Source organism: Salvelinus namaycush, chromosome 22 (genome assembly GCF_016432855.1).
Source record: "Salvelinus namaycush isolate Seneca chromosome 22, SaNama_1.0, whole genome shotgun sequence".
In the NCBI taxonomy this organism is placed as follows: domain Eukaryota; kingdom Metazoa; phylum Chordata; class Actinopteri; order Salmoniformes; family Salmonidae; genus Salvelinus; species Salvelinus namaycush.
The window spans coordinates 17376554-17400434 of NC_052328.1; the positions used below are offsets into that span (position 1 = coordinate 17376554).

The window sequence follows — 23881 nt, forward strand, 5'->3', positions numbered from 1 at the left end:
GTGTTTGTTGTGATTGGTCAAAATCTCTTGCGAATGCAATATGTTGTAAATTACATACTTGACAGGTTTATCAATCTAACCGGCTAGTTGTAACTCATCCATTTTACAATACCAATGCAGTACATTGCTATGGCACAGTAAATTGACAAGATACTGTTACAGTAGTGATAGAATTCAGACTCAGAGTAGAGGTGTGGGTCTTTTCAGTGATTGTTATTTGATAAACACCATGACTGTTTAGTGGTTAATAGTTAACCTTTAACCCTCTGGTTAGATATATGACTAAAATAATTATTTGGCTGTGTTTTTGAGTCCACAAGACAATCATCACACAGAACATATCCATGAAAGCACATGTCAAACTCATTCCGCGGAGGGCTGAGTGTCTGCGGGTTTTTGCTCCTCTCTTGTACTTTATTGTTTAATTAAGGCCACTGATTATAAGGAACTTCCCTCACCTTGTTGTCTAGGTCTTAATTAACAGGGAAAATCAACAACCAGCAGACACTACGCCCTCCATGGAATGAGTTTGTCTACCTGGCATTATTAAAGGGTCAAACGCAATAACTGTTTATATAAGAGAAGTTGAAAAATGGAATGAAAAATGTATTCACAAACAGGCCATTTCACCTATTGTTATGTGCATTAATATATTGTATGATGTGATGAGATGTTTGCGTTCTTGATAAACATTCTCCAGTCTGTTAACCCCTTCTCTATGTCACGGTATTCTCCTCTGCATCACAGTGTTGCATGAATCCTCGAAGGTCAGTTTAAGTCTTGCTCTATGCTAGTCTAATGACGTACTGTCAATTCAGCATTGCGATAACTTTTCTATATTTTCCATGTGAATACGGAGCGGTAGAAGTGATTGTGAAACGGTATACATTTCTGTGGTCTCTACCATGTGCTAAATCCTATACAGTATACGGTATGTTTCAAACATTCACACAGAATTTGACTGAATCATAGCATCAGAAATGAGAGGAAGATAGACACATATTTCTAGCCATGGTGATTCGAAGTCTGTGGTGTATTGGAGCTTTCTTTTCCTATACTGTGTTGTTTATATCTTTTAGCATGTTCGTTTACACAAACCTCTTGTTCAGATCGAGTTACCCCCCCCCCCCCCCCCCAGTAAAAAACTCAATCTTAAATGAGTAAGAAACCATTATATCACTTTGTATGACTGTTATGGCAGCACTCTGTTCTATCACTTGGCATCTACGGTGATGATGAAGGTACCGTTACCAATAAAGTCCATCCAAATGGAACCTTTCACTGTCTTTCCATTCACCTCTTTCAGCAATACGATGGTAGGTTGTTGTACACATGCCATGTTTCTGACAGCCACACAGATTCTCTTAATCCAGACTGGTCACACTATCTCTGGTGTATTGGAGTCACATTTGATGTGTAATAAAGCAACAGCTATCTTGACCATGGAACCCGGTGTTTCCCCTCTCAGTCCACGGCCGTGCTGGAGCGTGCGCAGCAGGCTGGGGTTCTGATATAGCCCAACACCCCGCTCCTCTTCCTCCAGCCAATGGCACCACCGCTGCTCTTCCTGGATGTAGCTGGATCCTGGCGGGACAGCTTGGCAGCGCGGCCAGCAGTCTCCTTGATCTGCAGCTCCAGGTGCTTTTGGATGGCCAGGCCCAGCTCCTCAGGATCCACAGAAGCCCCGTACACCTCCCATGTCATCCCTTCCGCATCCCACTTCACCTCCTTCACTGGGGGCTTCTGGGACGTGTCTGTCTCATTCCCGTTCTCGTTCATGTTCCCGTTCCCGTTCTCATTCCCATTCTCCTCCACCAGGCAGACCTGGGGGAACACGTGGGCCGGACACGTCTCGTGGACCTGGCCCGTCTGCACCCCCACGTCCCTGAGCTCCCTGGGGGACATCATGGTCCCTGTGTCCCTGGTGGCTCTATTGTTGCTGCTTATACAGCTATATTTCTGAATGTCCTGCTGCAGGGCTCCACTAGGGTGTAGAGTGTTGGCCCAGGAGCAGTTGAGGTTGCAATTGAGGTTGCAGCATTGCAGCAGGCGCTTGGCATCCAGCCCTGTCTCGCTGACGGAGGACATGAGGCGAGGGAGGGAGAGGAGGGTAGGCGCCAGGTGAGGCGGGAGCACCCTCTGGTCCCTGAACTCAGCTTCTGTGCACGGAAGGTGTGGCAGCAGCTGGGCAGGGGTGGTGATGGGTTGGGGGTGGCAGTATGCCGCAAAAGTGTCCTTCAACGTCCCGTGGGGGTGGACGAAAGTGCAGTAGCAGATGGCCTCCTCACATGATTGTAGGCGTTGGGCCTCACCGCCGACCTTAGCGGCTGTGTTAGAGGGGCTAGGGGCACCGACCCTGACACACCCGGCCTGAGGCTGCTGTGTGGGTCTGCCTCCCCCGCCGTTTCCCCGTCTGCAGGCAGTGGGGTTGGTTGTGGTTGTATTGCAGTGCTGGAGCTGCAAGGGCTGCTTGCAGGCTAAGGTGGAGAAAGCCTTACGAGAGGCAACCTGGGAAAGGTAGTCTCTCCCTGGGCACGAAGGGCAGCTGTTTTCACTGTGAGGTGGAGGGGCAGGGACCTCCCTGAGCATGTGGAGCGTATCTGAGTGACTCCTCTGGACAGGCAGCCTGGATAGATCCAGTCCTCCCAGGTCTCTCTGTGATGATGATAAGGGGTGGGGCGCCTGGCTCTCTCCGAAGGCTGATAAGGCTTCGTGACCATGATTGGTGACGCCCTCCTCGTGGTGATGGGCTGTGTGAGGGCGGACAGCATTCCTGGGGTCCACGCGGTCAGATGTGTGCGGTTGGATGTTGTTCTGGACGGCCTGAGAAGGCCCCTGTCTGCCTGTTTCTCTGTCTCTTTGGGAGCATGGAGCCGTATGCTCACTGGAGCCCTTCCTGAGTTCCTCCTGCCTCAGAGGACCTGTCAGCCCATCTGTGGAGCTCTTAGAGAGAGGTAGGAGGGGGTCGGTGCAGAGGGCAGAGTCAGGGGAAACACTGCCCCCTGGTGGGTATAGTGCTGACACGGGATGCCCACTCTCTGCCATGAGAAAGCCCTGGAACACAATGGAAACAGACAGGGACATAAGCTCTTATTTATGTCAATGGGAGCTTACTGTACACAGTCTATGCATGAGGACTCTCTGATGAAACCAGTGATCTGGTACTATGCTAATTGATTCATTATGAGATGACTCATCCTCCTGCTGGGAGCTAGTGTACTGTAACGACAGACTTGACAGCTAGAATTTCAATGTTTTTTAAATAATTGAAGTCAAGTCTAGCCCAAGTGTTTTGACACGTTATAGGGAAACTCCACACCAAAACTATCTTTTGGTATTTGTTTCATTAGTTCATGTTGATATAGTCCCAAAATGTTTAGCATGTCAAGTTTCCAAGATATATATTCTTCAAAATACAGAAATACAGCCTGTATAATGCGTTTTTTAAATTCATACACATTGTAAATATGAAAATGGAATGCATTATTTCGGAACAGGACCTACTGCTTGCATATCAATATATTGACGTTTGCGATGATGCAAAATATGATGCTAAATGCATCTTACCGGCTGTATTTCTGTATTTTGAAAGTTACTTATCTTGGAAACATGATTGCTGACATGCAAAACATTTTGGGACTATATCAACAATGGACTAATGAAACAAATACCCCAAAAATTTTTTTTTGGTCATCTCTGTATACCCATCGTAAGATCCACTAGTTGATGCTTATTTACAAAACGCTCTTAGGCCTCACTCCCCCCTAGCTGAGATACCTACTGCAGCCCTCATCCTCCACATACAACACCCGTTCTGCCAGTCACATTCTGTTAAAGGTCCCCAAAGCACACACTTCCCTGGGTCGCTCTTCTTTTCAGTTCGCTGCAGTTAGCGACTGGAACGAGCTGCAACAACCACTCAAACTGGACCATTTTATCGCCATCTCTTCATTCAAAAACTCTCTTACTGACAGTTGTGGCTGCTTCGCATGGTGTATTGCTGTCTCTACCTTCTTGCCCTTTGTGCTGTTGTCTGTGCCCAGTAATGTTTGCACCATGTTTTGTGCTGCTACCATGTTGTGCTGCTGCCATGTTGTGTTGCTACCATGTTGTTGTCATGTTGTGTTGCTACCATGCTGTGTTTTCATGTGTTGCTACCTTGTCTTAGGTCTCTCTTTATGTAGTGTTGTGGTGTCTCTCTTCTCGTGGTGTGTTTTGTCCTATATTGTTATTATTTAAATGTTCTTTAATCCCAGCCCCTGTCCCCACAGGAGACCTTTTGCCTTCTGGTAGGCTGTCATTGTAAATAAGAATTTGTTCTTAACTGACTTGCCTAGTTAAATAAAGGTTAAATAAAAATAAATAAATAAATTGAGTTACGAAGTACAATCACATCTGTTACACCATGAGCAGACTGGTCAGGTGTCCCTCACTCACAGTGTCAGAGATTAGCCCGTCAGATTAGGTCTGGATCAGCCCCTCAATGTTCCATTAGATTAAAGGAGAAACACAAGATTGTCTGTGTCTTCTTTGAGAGCATTAAGGGATGTCTCCAATGTAGCCTCTCTAAAGCTTTGGTACTGGATGTGTTAACTTGTGACATGGCGTGATGATACGATGTCGGCTACAGTGCTAAACCTCGGTCACATAACCTTTAAGTCAAATACCCTTATACTGTATACACGAAACAGGTTTCACTTAACCAACAACAAGCTTCCCAACACAGGAATGATGATTAAAAGGATGTTTTGCTCAATCTATTAACATGTATTTATTTTTGTATGTGTTTTTTTTCTTGTATTTATTCAGGGGAGCCCAATTGAGACCAGGGTCTCATTCTCAATAGTGCCCTAAGAACAAACAATTCACAAATCAACATGCTAATTCAATAAAACAGCAAAAAAATCAACTACAAGATACAGCAGTTACAGATACACTACATTTCACAAAGAAATGATTTCAACCCTAACACACCTCAGTGAATGTATTCCTCATCAGTGTTCTAAACTGCCCTATTGGCACCAGGGATTCAAGATGTAATGAGGATTGTAAATGATTCCAAACATGGGGTTGTGTTAAAACTAAACGCTGATATACCTAGGTCGGTAGAGACACAAGAGACCTCAAGTTAACCAACCCTGTGAGCGGGTTTGGTGCCTCATATTTTTCTACTTTAACAGAGAAGTGAGTTGGAAACTTGTGCAGCATAGCTTTGTAAACAAAAAGGTAGAAATGAAGTGATCTACAGGAATTTAGAGAGGTCCAGCCGACCTTCTGATTAATGATGCCGTGATGAGTATTTAACCTGTTACCTGTGATAAAGCGAAGCACACTATGGTACAGTGCAGTGATTGTTGCATTCTGATAAATGCTGTCACCATAATCAAGAGCTGGCAGGAAGGTTGCCTGTACAACCTGCTTCCTGCTGTTTAGGGAGAGATATAATTTATTTATATAAAATAAGCCTACTTTATTAAACTTGCTGATATGAAGAGAATTACATCAATCTTGCAACATAGACAACATAGGTATGACCAGGTGTCTGGTCAGAGTTCCTGACATATCGTACTGGTCTTAATCTGTCATTTCTGTCACGCCTGCTCCCGCGCTCCCTCTCTGGCACTCGAGGGCGCCAGGCTGCCCTTCATTATGCACACCTGTCACCATCATTATGCGCAGCAGCGCTCATTGGACTCACCTGGACTACTTCCCTTTGTTGATTGCCCCGTCTATAACTGTCTGCTTCCCCGTTTGTTCCCTGTGTCTGCATTAATGTCGTTGTGTGTTTTGTCCAGACGCTGTCATGTCCGTCACCATCACTCCCTATACCTGCTTCCTGTCTCTACCAGCGTCGACACTTACAATTTCAGTTTTTTTTTGTTTGTTTCTGTTGTTTTTCTGTGGCTTTATCCAAATTGTATTCTTATTTAGACTCTTGAAATATTTGTTCTATACAGCCAAAATGTACCCTTAACATGTAAATGTAATTACGCTCCTGTGTAAGACAGCAAAGATACGTTGTGTATGTATCGTACATGTTCTTTATGTGCTCTTCAATAAAAGAAGCCTACTTTAAATCTCAGCTTCTTAATTAGCTCATCCATTTTTAAAAAATCTCACATTGTCAATCCAAAAGCCTAGATATTTATAGGCGGGAATCTGCTCGCTGAGAGAACCATCTGAAATATTTCTACGAGAATTAGAAAACAACATACATTTAGTTTTTCCCCCATTAAGTACACGTTTTAAATCAACAAGGGCTTTCTGCAAGGCAACAAAATCTGATTGCAGCTCCAACATAGCCTGGTCAGCAGTAGGAGCAACAGCATACATAAGTGTCATCTGCATACAGATGAATGTAACAGGTTTTTGCAGATAGACCAATATTATTGATATAAATAGTAAAGAGGACCGGTCACAAAATCATCCCCTGCAGGAGACCTTTAGTGATATTGACTTGACACCATCAGAAAGCACACAGTGTCCTTTTCTGACAGCTCCCAAACCACATGCGAGACATCTGGCCGAGGCCCATTTCAGACAACCTTTGAATGAGGAGGGGATGGTCGACAGTATCAAAGGCCTTGGATAGGTCTGTAAATAAGGCAGCACAGTGATTCCTATGATCTAAGCAATTTAACACATTGTTTAAGACTAGCGTAGCTGCTGAGACGGTGCTATGTCCTGATCTAAAACCAGACTGGTGCACATTAACAATAGAATTTGAATTTGACCTTTCTATATAGCCTTCTATGGGCTTTTTAAAATGTTGCATTTCATTCCCATTTAGTGTCTTGTTATTCTACTTCACATAAGAGGCCTCTAGGGTCAGTTTAGCTTTAAAAGCATCACCAATGAGCCTGCTCTACCCTGGGAGACTAACGCCCCATGGTAGCTCTCCATCCCACCCCAGTCCCATGGTACACCTCCTCATTAGTAACATGTAGGGGCTCTGTGAGGGCTTTACAGACTGAATAAGAAAGCAGCTGCAACATGAACAGTCTTTTTGGGATAACATGCATGACATGCATGATGGTCTCTGTGAGTCGTTCAATATATTTCTTGAATTTATCTGTGTTGACAGCTCAAAGCTGAATGTTTTCACAGTCATTTCCAACATTATGTGTTTGTGTAAGTCATTTAACATTGTGCAATGGAATCACTGTAGGGCCTGGTGTCAGTGGATAAGCTAATCTGAAGTACAGAGCACAGAGTAACACTTTTTGGATAGTCCATCTGTGATGCTCTACAGACCATCAGTAACATTTCAACTATCTACTAAACCCTAGCCCTTACCCTAACCTTAACCCTTACCCTAACCTTAACCTTAACCTTAGCCCTTACCCTAACCTTAACCTTAGCCCTTACCCTAACCTTAACCTTAACCCTTACCCTAACCTTAACCTTAACCCTTACCCTAACCTTAACCTTAACCCTTACCCTAACCCTAACCTTAACCTTAGCCTAACCTTAACCTTAGCCCTTACCCTAACCTTAACCTTAACCCTTACCCTTACCCTAACCTTAACCTTAACCTTAGCCCTTACCCTAACCTTAACCTTAGCCCTTACCCTAACCTTAACCTTAACCCTTACCCTAACCTTAACCTTAGCCCTTACCCTAACCTTAACCTTAACCCTTACCCTAACCTTAACCTTAGCCCTTACCCTAACCTTAACCTTACCCTAACCTTAACCTTAGCCCTCACCCTAACCTTAACCCTTACCCTAACCCTAACCTTAACCTTAGCCCTTACCCTAACCTTAACCCTTACCCTAACCTTAACCTTAGCACTTACCCTAACCTTAACCCTTACCCTAACCCTAACCTTAACCTTAGCCCTTACCCTAACCTTAACCTTAACCCTTACCCTAACCCTAACCCTAACCTTAACCTTAGCCCTTACCCTAACCTTAACCCTTACCCTAACCCTAACCTTAACCTTAGCCCTTACCCTAACCTTAACCCTTACCCTAACCCTAACCTTAACCTTAGCCCTTACCCTAACCTTAACCCTTACCCTAACCCCAACCTTAACCTTAGCCCTTACCCTAACCTTAACCCTTACCCTAACCCTAACCTTAGCCCTTACCCTAACCCTTACCCTAACCCTAACCTTAACCTTAGCCCTTACCCTAACCTTAACCCTTACCCTAACCCTAACCTTAACCTTAGCCCTTACCCTAACCTTAACCCTTACCCTAACCCTAACCTTAACCTTAGCCCTTACCCTAACCTTAACCCTTACCCTAACCCCAACCTTAACCTTAGCTAGCAGTTGCTTATGAACAGATAGTTGACTATGCGGACTATCCAAATAAAGTGTGACTAAGCACAGAGGCACAACAAGTCATCTGTCTCCTATAAATTGGTTACATCTAAGCTGGTTAAAAGCAGAGGTTAGATCACTTCTGGAAATAGACAAAGCAGGCAGATGAAATGGCCTAAAGGTTTAGGAGCATGCGGCCAGTCAGTAATAAAGAAAGGAATGCCAACACTTTGCCCACTGACACCAGAACCAAACACCTGATGTGTGGTAGTCTGAAAATAGAGGTGTGAGAAGTCAGATAAATGCATTAGTTGCCTTTTTTCTTTTTACATAAATGCTTCGAATATTTCAGAATGTACCTCACGCAATGCAACAACTGGATATTCCTACTACTATGCTATAGACACACTTAAACAATAATAATGCCCCAAGTATCTGAAGTGTGTATGAGACCAGGGCCAGATGGGGACTGAATGACTCACTCAAGGCCTGCATTCATTTCTTCCCCCAAATAACCTGCAGGTAAATTCTACCCACCCACCCACCCACCCACTCCCAACCATGTACACACACACACACACACACACACACACACACACACACACACACACACACACACACACACACACACACACACACACACACACACACACACACACACACACACACACACACAACAACAACAACATTTCTACACCTCTGGAATACAGAGATTTCACTTTTTTCACCCTGAAAGGTCTCTGTTGTAACCCCTGCTTACCTTTTAGAAAAAATATAAGATCCGTGCCTTATGTTCCTCTTCTTTATTTACTCTCTCTCTCTCTCTGTGTGTGTGTGTCAGAGTCAAGTTATCCCCCAGGATCCCAGGATAAACACCTGTTAGTCCAGGTTGTTTGAATGGAGAGGAAAGTGGTTCTCTACAGGTGACCTCCTCTCGCCACGCACCATCCACAGACTCCTCCCTCTCTCCTCTCCAGTCTCTTCCTCCTCTTCCTCCTCCGTCCCTCTATCCTGGCCGGGAACAAGATGGGGCAAACCTTGAGATAATCCTTTCTTTCATCTGATTACAAATGAGAGGCTGCACTTGCGAATCTTCAAATCGTATCCCAGGAGAGAGGGGTAGTGTATGTGTGTGTTTGTGTGTGTGTGTGTGTCTCTATGTGTGTGTGCAACGGTGTTAGAGATCGGTGGTGGTAGTTGTTTGGCTCTGTATGTGGTGGAGAGGGGGATGGCAGATAGGACTAGGGAATTGGATGAAGAGAGGGGAGGGGGAATGATAATGAGGAGATGCTCAGTCAGGCAGACAGCTTCATTGCCACTCCATCCACCTGGAAGAAGAAGAGAGAGAGAGGAAATTGCATGAATGAATGCTCTGGCAAAAATAGAAGGTTTGATGGCGAAAAAAACGCCCCCTCACATAGACATTCTGTCTCTCTTGCATCCTCTTCTCTCTCTGTCTCATCCTCCTCCTCTCTCTCTTTCTCTCTCTCTCATCCTCCTCTCTCTCTCTCTCTCATCCTCCCCTCTCTCTCGCTCTCTCTTCCTCCACTCTCGCTCCCTGTCTCATCCTCCTCTTTCTCTCTCATCCTACCCTCTCTCTCTCTCTTCCTCCACTCTCGCTCCCTCTCTCATCCTCCTCTTTCTCTCTCATCCTCCTCTCTCTCTCTCTTCCTCCACTCTCGCTCCCTCTCTCATCCTCCTCTTTCTCTCTCTTCCTCCACTCTCTCTCCCTCTCTCATCCTCCTCTTTCTCTCTCATCCTCCTCTTTCGCTCTCTCTCTCTCTCTCTTATCCTCCTCTTTCTCTCTCATCCTCCTCTCTCTCTTGGTCCCCCCCCCCCCACACACACATGAACACACACACACACACACACATTATTTCGACTCCTACCTCGCCTACTCCCTGACACACTCCCTATCACTCTCAACCACTCTCCATCACTTTGTCCCTGTTGCTATGGAAACTGCAATACTCAATGGGACCCGGATGAATGTTAATGTTCTAAGTTGCTGGGTGGCGACAGACAGTGAAAACATGTCCACCTGGAATTGACAGTGCTCATAGTTGTCAAGTTACAAGAGAACAATGTGATTTTAAGTCTACTTCTTCTACAGGGATGTCACATGCCATGGTACTGTATGTCCGTCTTTGCATGACAACGAATGAAAAGCATGAATGTAACTTGCTTGAGATGGCATATTAAGATGAAAAGTAATGGGAGTATGGGAGTATTGTAGTACTATGTGGTAGAATGGATTAGATAGCTATGACACTATAAAACAGTATTTATTGTAATTCATAAGGTTTCCCTTCAGCACAGATCTAGGATCAGCTTACCTTTCCCAAATCATAACCTTAACAATTGGGAATGCAAAACTGACTGTAGATTAGTATCCAGGGGCAACCAACATACTATATCCTGCTTTGATAACATGAGAGTCAGACACTCCTGGACAACATTCAAATGCAACAGTGTGAGTCCATTGGCTGTGCGAGAGGAGGGTGAAGATCAGGGGATGGGGACCTTCAGTAAAGGACCTATCCTCACCACGGTAACTGGTGAAAAATACAGGCAGAGAGGGTGTTTGATTGGAAGACAGAAAATGTGTGATCAAACAAAAGGAAGTCATGACAAAGCCTGCTTCTACACCTGCATTGCTTGATGTTTGGGGTTTTAGGCTGGGTTTCTGTACAGCACTTCGAGATATTAGCTGATGTACGAAGGGCTATATAAAATAAACTTGATTGATTGATTGATATCAAATGTCCTTGTTTGGGATATTGTAATTGTATTTGTATAATTGAGGGTCAAATTATGTAATTATATTTATCTAGCAGAGGGAACAAAAATAACCTTTGATCTTCCTAATTAGCTGTGCCTAGTGCATGCTGCTGAGATAGATAAAAAATATTGTTGTTTATAGTCCAGGTGATATGTGCCTAATTTTTTTCATAAAAGCATGAACATTTTCAGAAAGGGAGCCATCGCATAAATGCCTCCTGGTGGCCGTTCCGGACATTTTTCTATTCTGCCATAACCGGACAATGTATTTTACTTCGTATTTGTTGAACACAGAAAAGGTGATGTGTACACCTATGTTTTGATGGTCACGGATTACAATGTTGCCATGTACAACATCATAAATTGTTCAGATGATTATATACTAGTGGACCACTATGGTAAGCCATGGAAGAATATCCAATAAAAGTGCAGTTTCTGACAATGTCAACACAATAGAATATCATGTATGTGGCATAGAAAGCCATACAGCTGCTGTCTTCTTGCCCCTGGTTATGAAAGTGGATACTGTGTGACACTGCTTCAATTTACAGAACACAGGAAGGGCATTTGATTGGTCTGCACCCAGGGAGCTCATTGGGTGATTTCATGGGCAGGTATGTACCTCAAGTGATTGCTGGACCCAAATGCCACTCACCACTCCTCAACTTATATTTCAGAACAGAACATTTTCATTTTTGAACACTTCCCAATTCTTCTTTATGATGGCACTAGCAGTCAATATAACATCAATCAAGCTCATTTCGCATCACATCAAAATCAATGAATACAAGGGCTATTTACATAGCGTTTTTCACAACAACAATTTTCACAGAGTGCTTTACAACAACCCGGCCGAGACCCCAAAGAGCAAGCAGCAGCTATGTGGCTGGAAGAAACCTTCTTTAGCTGTACATAGTAAAAGTTTGGAGTGCGAGCTGTGACAAGCTGTCAATTTAGGCAAGAAAGTACAGCAGAGTACATCTGACCACCAGACAGTTGTTCATTTAGGCAAGACGAATTATAATAAGCACATGGATGACCAACAGGGTCATAGTAGATCAGAGTGTACAAGACCCTAGCCTGAGAGTTGTCGACATACACGGGCAAAGCATACAATAGAACTGATTTGACATTGCTGTTATATAGGGGGTATTTGTTTTGAGGCTGAATTTATCAGATCTCCAGATGGGATGACTTGGGCATATGCACAATGTGAGGTTTTTGGCTAAGTTTAGAGATCTTCCAGCTGGGAGAACAGGGTCCAGTGAATATCTCTGGGTTTGTATGATGTGGTTTTGGTCATGATCCAGTCAATAGTAATAAGGAAGAGGATCTGAGAGATGATGGAACCCTGTCTCACTCCAGACTGCACAGTGAACCGCGCAGACTTGCCCATAATGACACTGCATTCAAAGTGGTCAAAATAGTATACCTTGATTAGTATATATTGAATCGGATCTCAAGATCTTCCAGAGAGTTTCGCCATGTATACTAGCAAAAGCCTTGAAGTCTATGAAGTGAGAATGGGGAAGTGGGGGGACCATACATTCTTGTCCCGTTTAGAATCCTGCTTGCTCCTGCCTTCGGCTTGGTGTCAATGGCTGACTCCATACATTTTTGGTGATGCAGAATCAAAAATGGTTGACTAAAAAATGGTTGATGGCATTACCCCCAAACTGAGCTTCACTTTCCAGCATTATGTATAAAAAAATGATATTGTATTTTGTACGTTTTCAGAAACAGAGATTTAATTTGATTTCTTTGCCATGGCTCAACCCCGTTGACCATTATATAATAATTGAAACTGTTTATGATGTTGTACTGACTATTCATATTACCATTGTAATCATATGAAGGAAAATGGATTGACTGGCTATGGCAGAAAATAAAATTGGCTGCCAAGAGGCGTTTTTGCGATGGCTCCCTTTCTGAAAATGTCCAGGACCCAAAACTATACAAGTGTACCAAGTTTCATGCTTTTATGAAAAAGGTAACATCATTTTCACACATTGCCTGTAGTAGCATTGTTAACAAGTCTCATCGAGGTGTGGAAAGGGGTTGCGTTTGATCGGATGGGCTAGGCTTGTGTGTCTGTATCTCAGTGGTTGTTGTAGCGACCTTGGGGGGAGGGGAGGGAGGAAGAGTTATTATTAGGAGCACCAGTCTCATTAAGACAGACTGAACATCTGGAGGGGGGCTGTACCAGGGACATATAGGTGGGGATTAAGGGTTATGTTCAAAGAGTGACAGTAAGCGAGGGATGGAGGATTGAGGCAGACCCATAGTGTGTTACCCTGCTGACCGACAACCTACACTGCTAAGAATGATGTCAGAACTCCTGTTCCAATTATAGTAACAGTTTCAGGACCTGAATAGAATCAGACAGAAGGGGTGATGAGACAGATTGATAAATTGTCTGTTGAATTTCAGACTGAAATTAAATTAGATACACTATCATACAACCCTGCTACGACAAGGGATCTCAGCAACAGCAATGCCCTAACATGGTCGTGTTATCTTCCCGGCATTGTTAGAGACAAGAAAGCCCGAGCTGCATTCAGATATAATTACCGGCAGAGAAGAGCACTAAGAAAAAAACTGTCTGAAAAGAGTATGGATGACTGACACACTCGGCTCACTGAATAGATCCCCAACTCTCCAATTCTTTATGCAAACTATCCGTGAAAATTTGAACAAACATTACAAAAACACCTTTTATCAACAATGTCTGTGTATAAACAAACATTGGAGCAGGCATTGATATCCGAATAATGCTTTGTTTCAGTATGCCTCATTCCCAACAATGACCATCAGAGATAAAGATATACATGGGGCGGCAGGGTAGCCTAGTGGTTAGAGCGTTGGGCCAGTAACCGAAAGGTTGCAAGATTGAATCCCTGAGCTGCAAAGGTAAAAATCTGTCATTCTTCTCCTGAACAAGGCAGTTAACCCACTGTTCCTAGGCCGTCATTGAAAATAAGAATTTGTTCTTAACTGACTTGCCTAGTTAAATAAAGGTAAAATAATATAATAAAAAAAGATATACACCATCTCCTTGGGTTCCATTGGCCTGAAGCAAACACAAAAGAGGTGCATCAGCGGTAAAACATCTGTGGTGTGAGAAACTCTACCAGGTAATACTGTCCTGTTACACCCTTTACAACCACTGTGATCATTATTATCTGACCCTGCTGGCCATCTATGAACATTTGAACATCTTGGCATAGTTCTGTTATAATATCCACCCAGCACAGCCAGAAGAGGACTGGCCACCCCTCAGAACCTGGTTCCTCTCTAGGTTTCTTCCTAGGTTCTGGCCTTTCTAAGGAGTTTTTCCTATCCACCGTGCTTCTACATCTGCATTGCTTGCTGTTTAGGGTTTTAGGCTGGGTTTCTGTACAGCATTTTGTGACATTGGCTGATGTAAGAAGGGTTTTATAAATAAATTTGATTGATTGATTGAGTAAGACCAGAAACTTTATAGCACTGTTCAAGCATCAACTGTAGGCTAAACCTTTTCTCTTGGAAAGAGAAAACTCAACATATACAGTGGGGAGAAGAAGTATTTGATACACTGCCAATTTTGCAGGTTTTCCTACTTACAAAGCATGTAGAGGTCTGTCATTTTTTATCATAGGTACACTTCAACTGTGAGAGACGGAATCTAAAACAAAAATCCTGAAAATCACATTGTATGATTTTTAAGTAATTAATTAGCATTTTATTGCATGACATAAGTATTTGATACATCAGAAAAGCAGAACTTAATATTTGGTACAGAAACCTTTGTTTGCAATTACAGAGATCATACGTTTCCTGTAGTTCTTGACCAGGTTTGCACACACTGCAGCAGGGATTTTGGCCCACTCCTCCATACAGACCTTCTCCAGATCCTTCAGGTTTCGGGGCTGTCGCTGGGCAATACGGACTTTCAGCTCCCTCCAAAGATTTTCTATTGGGTTCAGGTTCAGGCCACTCCAGGACCTTGAGATGCTTCTTACGGAGCCACTCCTTAGTTGCCCTGGCTGTGTGTTTCGGGTCGTTGTCATGCTGGAAGACCCAGCCACGACCCATCTTCAATGCTCTTACTGAGGGAAGGAGGTTGTTGGCCAAGATCTCGTGATACATGGCCCCATCCATCCTCCCCTCAATACGGTGCAGTCGTCCTGTCCCCTTTGCAGAAAAGCATCCCCAAAGAATGATGTTTCCACCTCCATGCTTCACGGTTGGGATGGTGTTCATGTGGTTGTTCTCATCCTTCTTCTTCCTCCAAACACGGCGAGGGGAGTTTAGACCAAAAAGCTCTATTTTTGTCTCATCAGACCACATGACCTTCTCCCATTCCTCCTCTGGATCATCCAGATGGTCATTGGCAAACTTCAGACGGGCCTGGACATGCGCTGGCTTGAGCAGGGGGACCTTGCGTGCGCTGCAGGATTTTAATTCATGACGGCATAGTGTGTTACTAATGGTTTTCTTTGAGACTGTGGTCCCAGCTCTCTTCAGGTCATTGACCAGGTCCTGCCGTGTAGTTCTGGGCTGATCCCTCACCTTCCTCATGATCATTGATGCCCCACGAGGTGAGATCTTGCATGGAGCCCCAGACCGAGGGTGATTGACCGTCATCTTGAACTTCTTCCATTTTCTAATAATTGCGCCAACAGTTGTTGCCTTCTCACCAAGCTGCTTGCCTATTGTCCTGTAGCCCATCCCAGCCTTGTGCAGGTCTACAATTTTATCCCTGATGTCCTTACACAGCTCTCTGGTCTTGGCCATTGTGGAGAGGTTGGAGTCTGTTTGATTGAGTGTGTGGACAGGTGTCTTTTATACAGGTAACGAGTTCAAATAGGTGCAGTTAATACAGGTAATGAGTGGAGAACAGGAGGGCTTCTAACAGGTCTGAACTAACAGGTCTGTGAGAGCCGGAATTCTTACTGGTTGGTAGGTGATCAAATACTTATGTCATGCAATAAAATGCTAATTAATTACTTAAAAATCATACAATGTGATTTTCTGGATTTTTGTTTTAGATTCCGTCTCTCACAGTTGAAGTGTACCTATGATAAAAATTACAGACCTCTACATGCTTTGTAAGTAGGAAATCCTGCAAAATCGGCAGTGTATCAAATACTTATTCTCCCCACTTGTATGTGCCTTAAACATTATCTGTCATAATAGGTCATTCTCCTCGGTCAAGTTTCACTTTACAACATTTTGCATATTCAGTAAAGCTGTTCTCCCCTTGGGGACAGTTTAATCTGCGGACCTGCACTCTAATATCCATGTTTGTGTTCACGACAGCGAACAAAATGAAAGTGCCACATATGCTGCATTTGAGCTCTTGTGCTGTGTACATATTGTATATACTGTATGACAGGGACTCGCAGAGTGGAGTAATAGTATATGGAATCAGTGATCATTTTATTACATTTTGCACAAGGAGGATTTTTAAGATATATTATAGTGTCACAAAACCGTTAGAATTAGAGGACTCAAAAAATACTGTGTAGAAAAGTTTAGGGAGGAAGTGGGTAAAATTGACTGGTCACCTGTGGTAGAGAGTGTAGGGGTAGACTGTGTCTGGGAAGTCTTTAAATGTAGATTCGTTGATGTGGTGAATGTGATGGCTCCCATTAGACGGGTCAGGGTAAAGCAGAGATATAGCCCTTGGTTTAATCATGAGATTCTAGAATCTATCCAAGCAAGGAATAAGGCCTGTAAAAAATGAACTTTCAAGAGCAACATGATTTTGTACTATATAAACACCACAGAAATGAAGCACAGAGCAGGATGGATGAAGCTAAGAGGGGTTACTTTGCTGAGAAAATAATTGAGAACAAAAATGACCCTAAAAAGCTTTGGAAATCATTTAAGGAACTAGGTGTAACGGATGTGAAATGGCTAGTTAGCGGGTACACGCTAATAGCGTTTCAATCAGTTACGTCACTTGCTCTGAAACCTAGAAGTAGTGTTGCCCCTTGCTCTGCAAGGGCCGCGGCCTTTGTGGAGCGATGGGTAACGATGCTTCTTGGGCGACCGTTGTTGATGTGTGCAGAAGGTCCCTGGATCGCGCCCGTGTCGGGGCGAGGGGACGGTTTAAAGTTATACTGTTACATTGATGCTGTTGACCCGGATCACTGGTTGCTGCGGAAAAGGAGGAGGTTGAAAGGGGGGTGAGTGTAACGGATGTGAAATGGCTAGCTAGTTAGCGGGTACGCGCTAGTAGCGTTTCAATCAGTTACGTCACTTGCTCTGAAACATAGAAGTAGTGTTGCCCCTTGCTCTGCAAGGGCCGCGGCTTTTGTGGAGCGATGGGTAACGACGCTTCGTGGGTGTCAGTTGTTGATGTGTGCAGAGGGTCCCTGGTTCGCGCCCGAGGTCGGGGCGAGGGGACGTACTAAAGTTATACTGTTACATAGGCTGTAGTAGTACTACCAAAAACAAACTAAACAGTATTGGACTGAACATCAAGGGGGAGATGGTATATGAAAAAGCAGAGGTTGCCAATGAATTCAACTCTTTTTTTACTTCTGTTGCCAGCAAGCTGGTTAGCAAGCTTCCCACCAGTTCTGGTTTGTGTGGAAGCAACCAAGTCAAGAAGTATTATTAGGGGTTCAGCCAAACTCTTTTTCTTTTGCAAAGGTAGCAACAGCCAAAATAGTCAGTATGCTGGCAGAGTTTATCCAGCCACAGGCCTGGATAATATTCCTGCAAGGTTTCTTATAGATTCTGCTGAGCAAATTGGCCCTTGTATTACGCATATCGTTAATCTCTCTCTTGAACAAGGCACCTTTCCCAGGGACATGAAACAAGCTAAAGTTATACCTCTGTATAAGAGGGGATAGTCTGACCCTGGAAATTATAGGCCTGTATCTATCCTCTGTGTAACATCAAAGATCCTGGGGAGAATTGTACATGAGCAAATGTATGAATATGTTAACAAACAGGGTCTAATGTATGATTTTCAGTTGGGTTTTAGAAAAACATACTCTACTGATTCATGTCTACTTTACTTGACTGACTTCATCAGGAAATAGATTGATGAGGGAAATCTGTGTGGAATGGTACTGCTTGACCTACACTTGGCCTTTGATACAGTTAACCACTGTCTCCTAATCTCCAAACTGGAGGCACTGGGATTAAGCAGTATCCCTCTAGGCTGGGTAAAGTCCTATTTATCAGGAAGGGAGCAAGTAGTAGCGGTTAATGGTTCACTGTCTCAGGCAAAACCAATGACTTGTGGCGTTCCGCAACGGAGCGTGCTTGGGCCTCTGCTGTTTTTATTGTATATTAACGATATGAAAGATGCTTGTTCTTGCTGTCTTTTTCTTTATGCGGATGACTCTACACTTCTGGTGTCTCACAAAAGTAAAACTATGTTGGAGAGCATACTTAGCACAGAGCTTACTAACATTAGCAAATGGCTTGGAGATAATAAGCTATCTCTGCACTTAGAGAAAACTGAAGCAATACATTGGGATCCAGACCTAAATTGTGTAGGTCGTCTAAAATCAGAGTGGAGTTAGGGGGTGAGGTGCTGACTACTAAAACCTCTGTTAGCTACTTGGGATGTATCCTTGATGGAAGCTTGGGAGGTGTGAGCATAGCCAATAAGATGCTAGGGAAGGTTAATGCCAGGACTAAGTTTTTGGCTAGAAAGTTCAAGCTGTTTGATAAGGACTCCATGAAAGTGCTAGCTACTGCCCTCATTCAATGCCATTTTAACTATGCTAGTACTTCCTGGTTTGGGGGCTTATCTAAACTTATGAAGGGGAAGCTCCAGATAGCCCAGAATAAGCTGATCAGGGTAGTATTGAAGGTGAGTCCACGTACTCATATAGGCAGGAGCTGCTTTCAGGAACTAAACTGGCTGCCTGTTGAGGCTAGGGTGTCCCAGATTAGACTAGGTTTGGTTTACAGGAGTATTTATGGTCCTGCACCCAGATATCTAAGTGATTACTTTCCTCGTGTTAGGGATGCACACAATCACAGCACCAGAGCAGGTGTTGCTGATGTGTGCTTATACAGGTTCAGGAGTAATGCTGGGAAAGGTACTTTCTTGTATACTGGAGCATCAGAATGGAATGAGTTGCCTCTGCTTATAAAAACAACGTCCTCTCTGGGGAGCTTTAAAAATAAATTACAAATATTTTTGATGTCTTCTTTACCCATATGAATAACCCCTATGATGTAACTGGAATGATGAGATAGATGTTCTTCTTCTCTGTTTTTGTTTTATTATCACTGCCATACTGTGTTGGATCTTGTCTAGCCATCTTGTCTCAAGAGGACCACAATGGAAATAAGTCCCAGACTTTATTGTGTGTTATCCTCAATGATTTTATTCATGTGCATGTATGGCTTTTTCAAGTTTTATGTGTGCTTGTTTTTTAAAATGGTTGAATTAATAAACTAAAACTAAACTAAAGGGGTTCCTGAACTTTCTTGGCCTGCGAACCAATCTTGATATTACAAAAAAAATGTTTACACACCATGTCAAAAATGTGGCCAATGTTTACTTTTTTAATTGGCGCTATAAGTCTATTACAAATCAGTCTGACTTTTTACAGCGTTTCAATCTGAAAGAGGTATGATTTGAAGTGACTGAGATGCATCAGAAGGTATTGGGAAGTTCAGAAGATCATCAGGCAATAATTCTGTAAGATCTTCTATGTAGAATAGAACATCCTCATTGATGATGTTATTTTCTCCCCAGTCTGCTTTAGTGCCTTGTCTTGTCCACTCTGTTTTAATGAGTCCTGCGCGGCTTGTGGGCATTGTAGAGGGAAACATGCATGTTCCTTAGAGTCTTATCTTTCAGTGATGGGGTCATAATATTTTGTAGCTTAAACCATTCAAAAGATAGAGTCACATTTGTGGGAAGGAAATAGAAACCGCTCTGTTTATTACAACCACATCTAGCGGCTACCGGAGGTTACTGAGGTAACCCCGGTTCTGTGAACCAAGCACATTTTAAAAATGGTTTATTTCATAGTTTCTATCACAACCCCATGTTTGGGAAACGCTGAAATAGGACATAATTACGTGCACATAAAGGAACAGCACCATATGGTAATGGGATATACAACACACATACAACACACATACAACACAACAAAACATTTGACCTGTTGTACACTATTTGAAATTCTTATCCGGATTCAAACCAATAACTATCTTATACAGTATAACCACCTTTCACCAACTGAAGAACATACAAAGCCATGCAGGTATGTGGCAATTGAACAAATTGGAAGGCGTTGTAACTTGTCCTGTCCCATTTCATCTTTAGTATTACCTTCATATTACAGGGTCAGATCTGTGGTGCTCCAATGCTCCTCTCTGGTTTCTTCGTTCTCTTGTTTTAGCGACCTCTGCATTAGCCACAACACCCCACTCTGACTGTGGGGCTCATACCTGATCCTGCGAAAACTGTGGATTCAGTGTAGAGCGTATCAGCAGTTCCAAAGTGCACTGTTGTTCATTCACAGGTGCTTTTTAGAGCTCAGTTCCTTGTTTTCTGGCCCTGCAAACACGCCTACGCACACAACCCTGAGACACATCTACTCTACAGTATATCTGCTTATTCAGTTTCACACACAGACTCACCTTGACCTAGAATGCATTCCTAAGCCCGTTTGTTTTTCCTATTCTGGCTTCACAGTTCACACTGCCTGATAGAAGAAATCTGCATAGCATGCATGATTCTCGTCTGATGGCTTTCTGTGATTCATACAAAGCACTGTTTCATTTTGAAACCTAGAATGACATTATGAGCTGAAATAAAGGAATTCAGATCAAAAACGGGCAAATTATATTACATTGCAAGTCGCAGTATGCAGATTCTACAGAGTGTGACTCCTCATAAACTATAGATATTGAATGTGTTTTTATTGCGGGTTGCTTTGTCACACTTTATCTCCACCTTTCAGATTGACAGTAGAAGTTGTCAAAGCTTTAGGATCATCCCCTATAAGATACCATGGCCTGTAATCAACTGAGGTCAAAGGGCGAGGATCAACAGCACCAATCAAAATTGATATTAAAGCCATGGAGCTATAATAGACAGACAGTATACAGATGTAGGTTCTGAATTTGATCACTCTGTTTTACATAAAGGATTTACATAAATTCACTGAAAACTTGTACTAAAACAAGGTTAAATTAACAGTATTGCACTTTTCATGTAGCCTAATTTGAGCCAGCTGATGGCCTAACCACCAATCAAGCAACATTACATTGGCGGAAATGAGTGAATGGACTCACTAAACATTCAAATCCTTTTGCGGCGGGATTATTTTTCTGCGACAATACTGGTCAAAATTTTAATCTTACACCTTAACATGGCGGGCAAAAACGATAACCCAGCATTTGTGTTTACCACAGGAGGTGAGCGATCACATACAAGCGTCTTTTGTTTGACCTTCTTTAGATTTACGCTTGCTAAGCCCCCTATGAGAGCCACCAATTCTATTGGGCACAAAATAATCTGAAACACAACCAAAACAAACAGCAAATGCATTCAACAAGTTTGTAGAGTCACAAGCTTGATGAAATCATTGCGCACTAGGCATATGGGACAAATACATTTTTACAAATCTTTTGACTACTGTAATACACGTATAAGTGAATTTGTCCTAATACTTTTGGTCCCCTAAAATGGGGGGGACTATGTACAAAAAGTGCTGTAATTCCTAAACGGTTCATTCACCCGATATGGATGAAAATACCCTCAAATGAAAACTGTTAGTCTGCACTTTAACTTTCTAGTCATTGTATTATTTCAAATTCAAAGTGCTGGAGTACAGAGCAACAAAAATATATATGTGTCACTGTCCCAATACTTTTGTAGTTCACTGTAGTTTCCACACAGGTCTCAAGTGACAGGGTTTGTCCTTGGTCTCTGTTAAGTGGGTCTTGCGTTTATACAATACACCCCACAGTCTCTTTGTAGAGAAAAGAAGATTTGAGGATAATGTTGGGTAAAGGATAAGACAGGAAATCATGCTGAGAATAACATCCCTCTGTTGACTCAGAGTTGTCTTTTTATCTGTGCAGATCAGTATGTGAACAACCTTGAGGGCCACAAGTCAACATTTTCCAAATGTTACCTGATGCTGCTGAGAGACTTTCTCTGCACATCACTGGACATCACTCACAATTCCTGTCTGTCTAGTGCTCAGAGTTTCTGGGGAAAGCTCTGCTAGAGGACATAGAAGATGTAGGAGTCATTTATTAGAGCCTGAGGTGCTATCTGAGGTCTGAATTCTCATTAAACATGATATACGAATGACATTCAAATATGCAATTCATACACTTCCATAGATAACTTGGTATACTGTGGAATGCATACTGTATCTATCAAATCAAATCAAATTTTATTGGTCACGTACACATGGTTAGCAGATGTTAATGCGAGTGTAGCGAAATGCTTGTGCTTCTAGTTCTGATTATGCAGTAAAATCTAACAAGTAATCTAACAAATTCACAACAACTACCTTATACACACAAATACACACAAATGTAAAGGGATGAATAAGAATATGTACATATAAATATATGGATGAGCGATGGTGTGCGGCAAAGGCAAGATGCAGTAGATGGTGTAGAATACAGTATATACATGTGAGATGAGTAATGTAGGATATGTAAACATTATTAAAGTGGCGTTATTTGAGGTGACTAGTGATACCTTTATTAAGTCCGTTTATTTAAGTGACCAGAGATTTGAGTCTGTATGTTGGTAGCAACCTCTCTATGTTAGTGATGGCTGTTTAACAGTCTGATGGCCTTGAGATAGAAGCTGTTTTTCAGCCTCTCGGTCCCAGCTTTGATGCACCTGTACTGACCTCGCTTTCTGGATGATAGCGGGGTGAACAGGCAGTGTCTCAGGTGGTTGATGTCCTTGATGATCTTTTTGGCCTTCCTGTGACATCGGGTGCTGTAGGTGTCCTGGAGGGCAGGTAGTTTGCCCCCGGTGATGCGTTGTGCAGACTGCACTACCCTCTGGAGAGCCTTGCGGTTGAGGGCGGTGCAATTGCCGTACCAGGCGGGGAAACAGCCCAACAGGATGCTCTCGATTGTGCATCTGTAAAAGTTTGTGAGTGTTTTAGATGAAAAAACAAGTTTTTTCAGCCTCCTGAGTTTGAAGAGGCGCTGTTCTGCCTTCTTCACCACACTGTCTGTGTGGGTGGACCATTTCAGTGTGTCCGTGATCTGTACGTCGAGGAACTTAAAACTTTCCACCTTCTCCACTACTGTCCCGTCGATGTGGAAGGGGGGGGGGGGGGGGGTGCTCCCTCTGCTGTTTCCTGAAGTCCATGATCATCTCCTTTGCTTTGTTGATGTTGAGTGAGAGGTTATTTTCCTGACACCACCTCCTCCCTGTCTCCTCCCTGTCTCCCTGTCTCCCTGTCTCGTCATTCTTGGTAACCAGGCCTACCACTGTAGTGTCGTCTGTAAACTTGATGATTGAGTTAGAGGCATGCATGGCCAGGAAGTCATGGGTGAACAGGGAGTACAGGAGAGGGCTGCGAATGCACCTTTGTGGGGCCCCAGTGTTGAGGATCAGCGGGGTGGAGATGTTGTTTCCTACCTTCACCACCTGGGGGCGGCCCGTCAGAAAGTCCAGGACCCATTTGCACAGATGGGATATGTCAGTGTGCAGTGTGATGGCGATTGCATCGTCAGTGGACCTACTGAGGCGGTAAGAAAATTGGAGTGGGTCTAGGGTATCAGGTAGGGCGGTGATATGGTCCTTGACTAGTCTCTCAAAGCACTTCATGATGACAGAAGTGAGTGAAATGGGGCGATAGTCATTTAGTTCAGTTA

General features: G+C 43.3%; 1 protein-coding gene across 1 annotated transcript; it reads right to left on the bottom strand.

Annotated features, from left to right (window-relative positions):
* Positions 1-1195: 1195 nt before the first annotated feature.
* Positions 1196-20480, bottom strand: LOC120017924. The gene is made up of 3 exons (XM_038960879.1): positions 20349-20480; positions 9030-9597; positions 1196-3054 (listed from the first exon to the last, which is right to left on the bottom strand). Exon 3 carries the CDS (start codon positions 3043-3045, stop codon positions 1465-1467), a length of 1581 nt encoding a protein of 526 aa, XP_038816807.1. The 5' UTR covers positions 3046-3054; positions 9030-9597; positions 20349-20480; the 3' UTR covers positions 1196-1464.
* Positions 20481-23881: the final 3401 nt, after the last annotated feature.

Excerpts from the sequence above, each read along its gene's own strand:
- LOC120017924 (XM_038960879.1), bottom strand. The coding sequence starts at position 3,045 with ATGGCAGAGAGTGGGCATCCCGTGTCAGCACTATACCCACCAGGGGGC.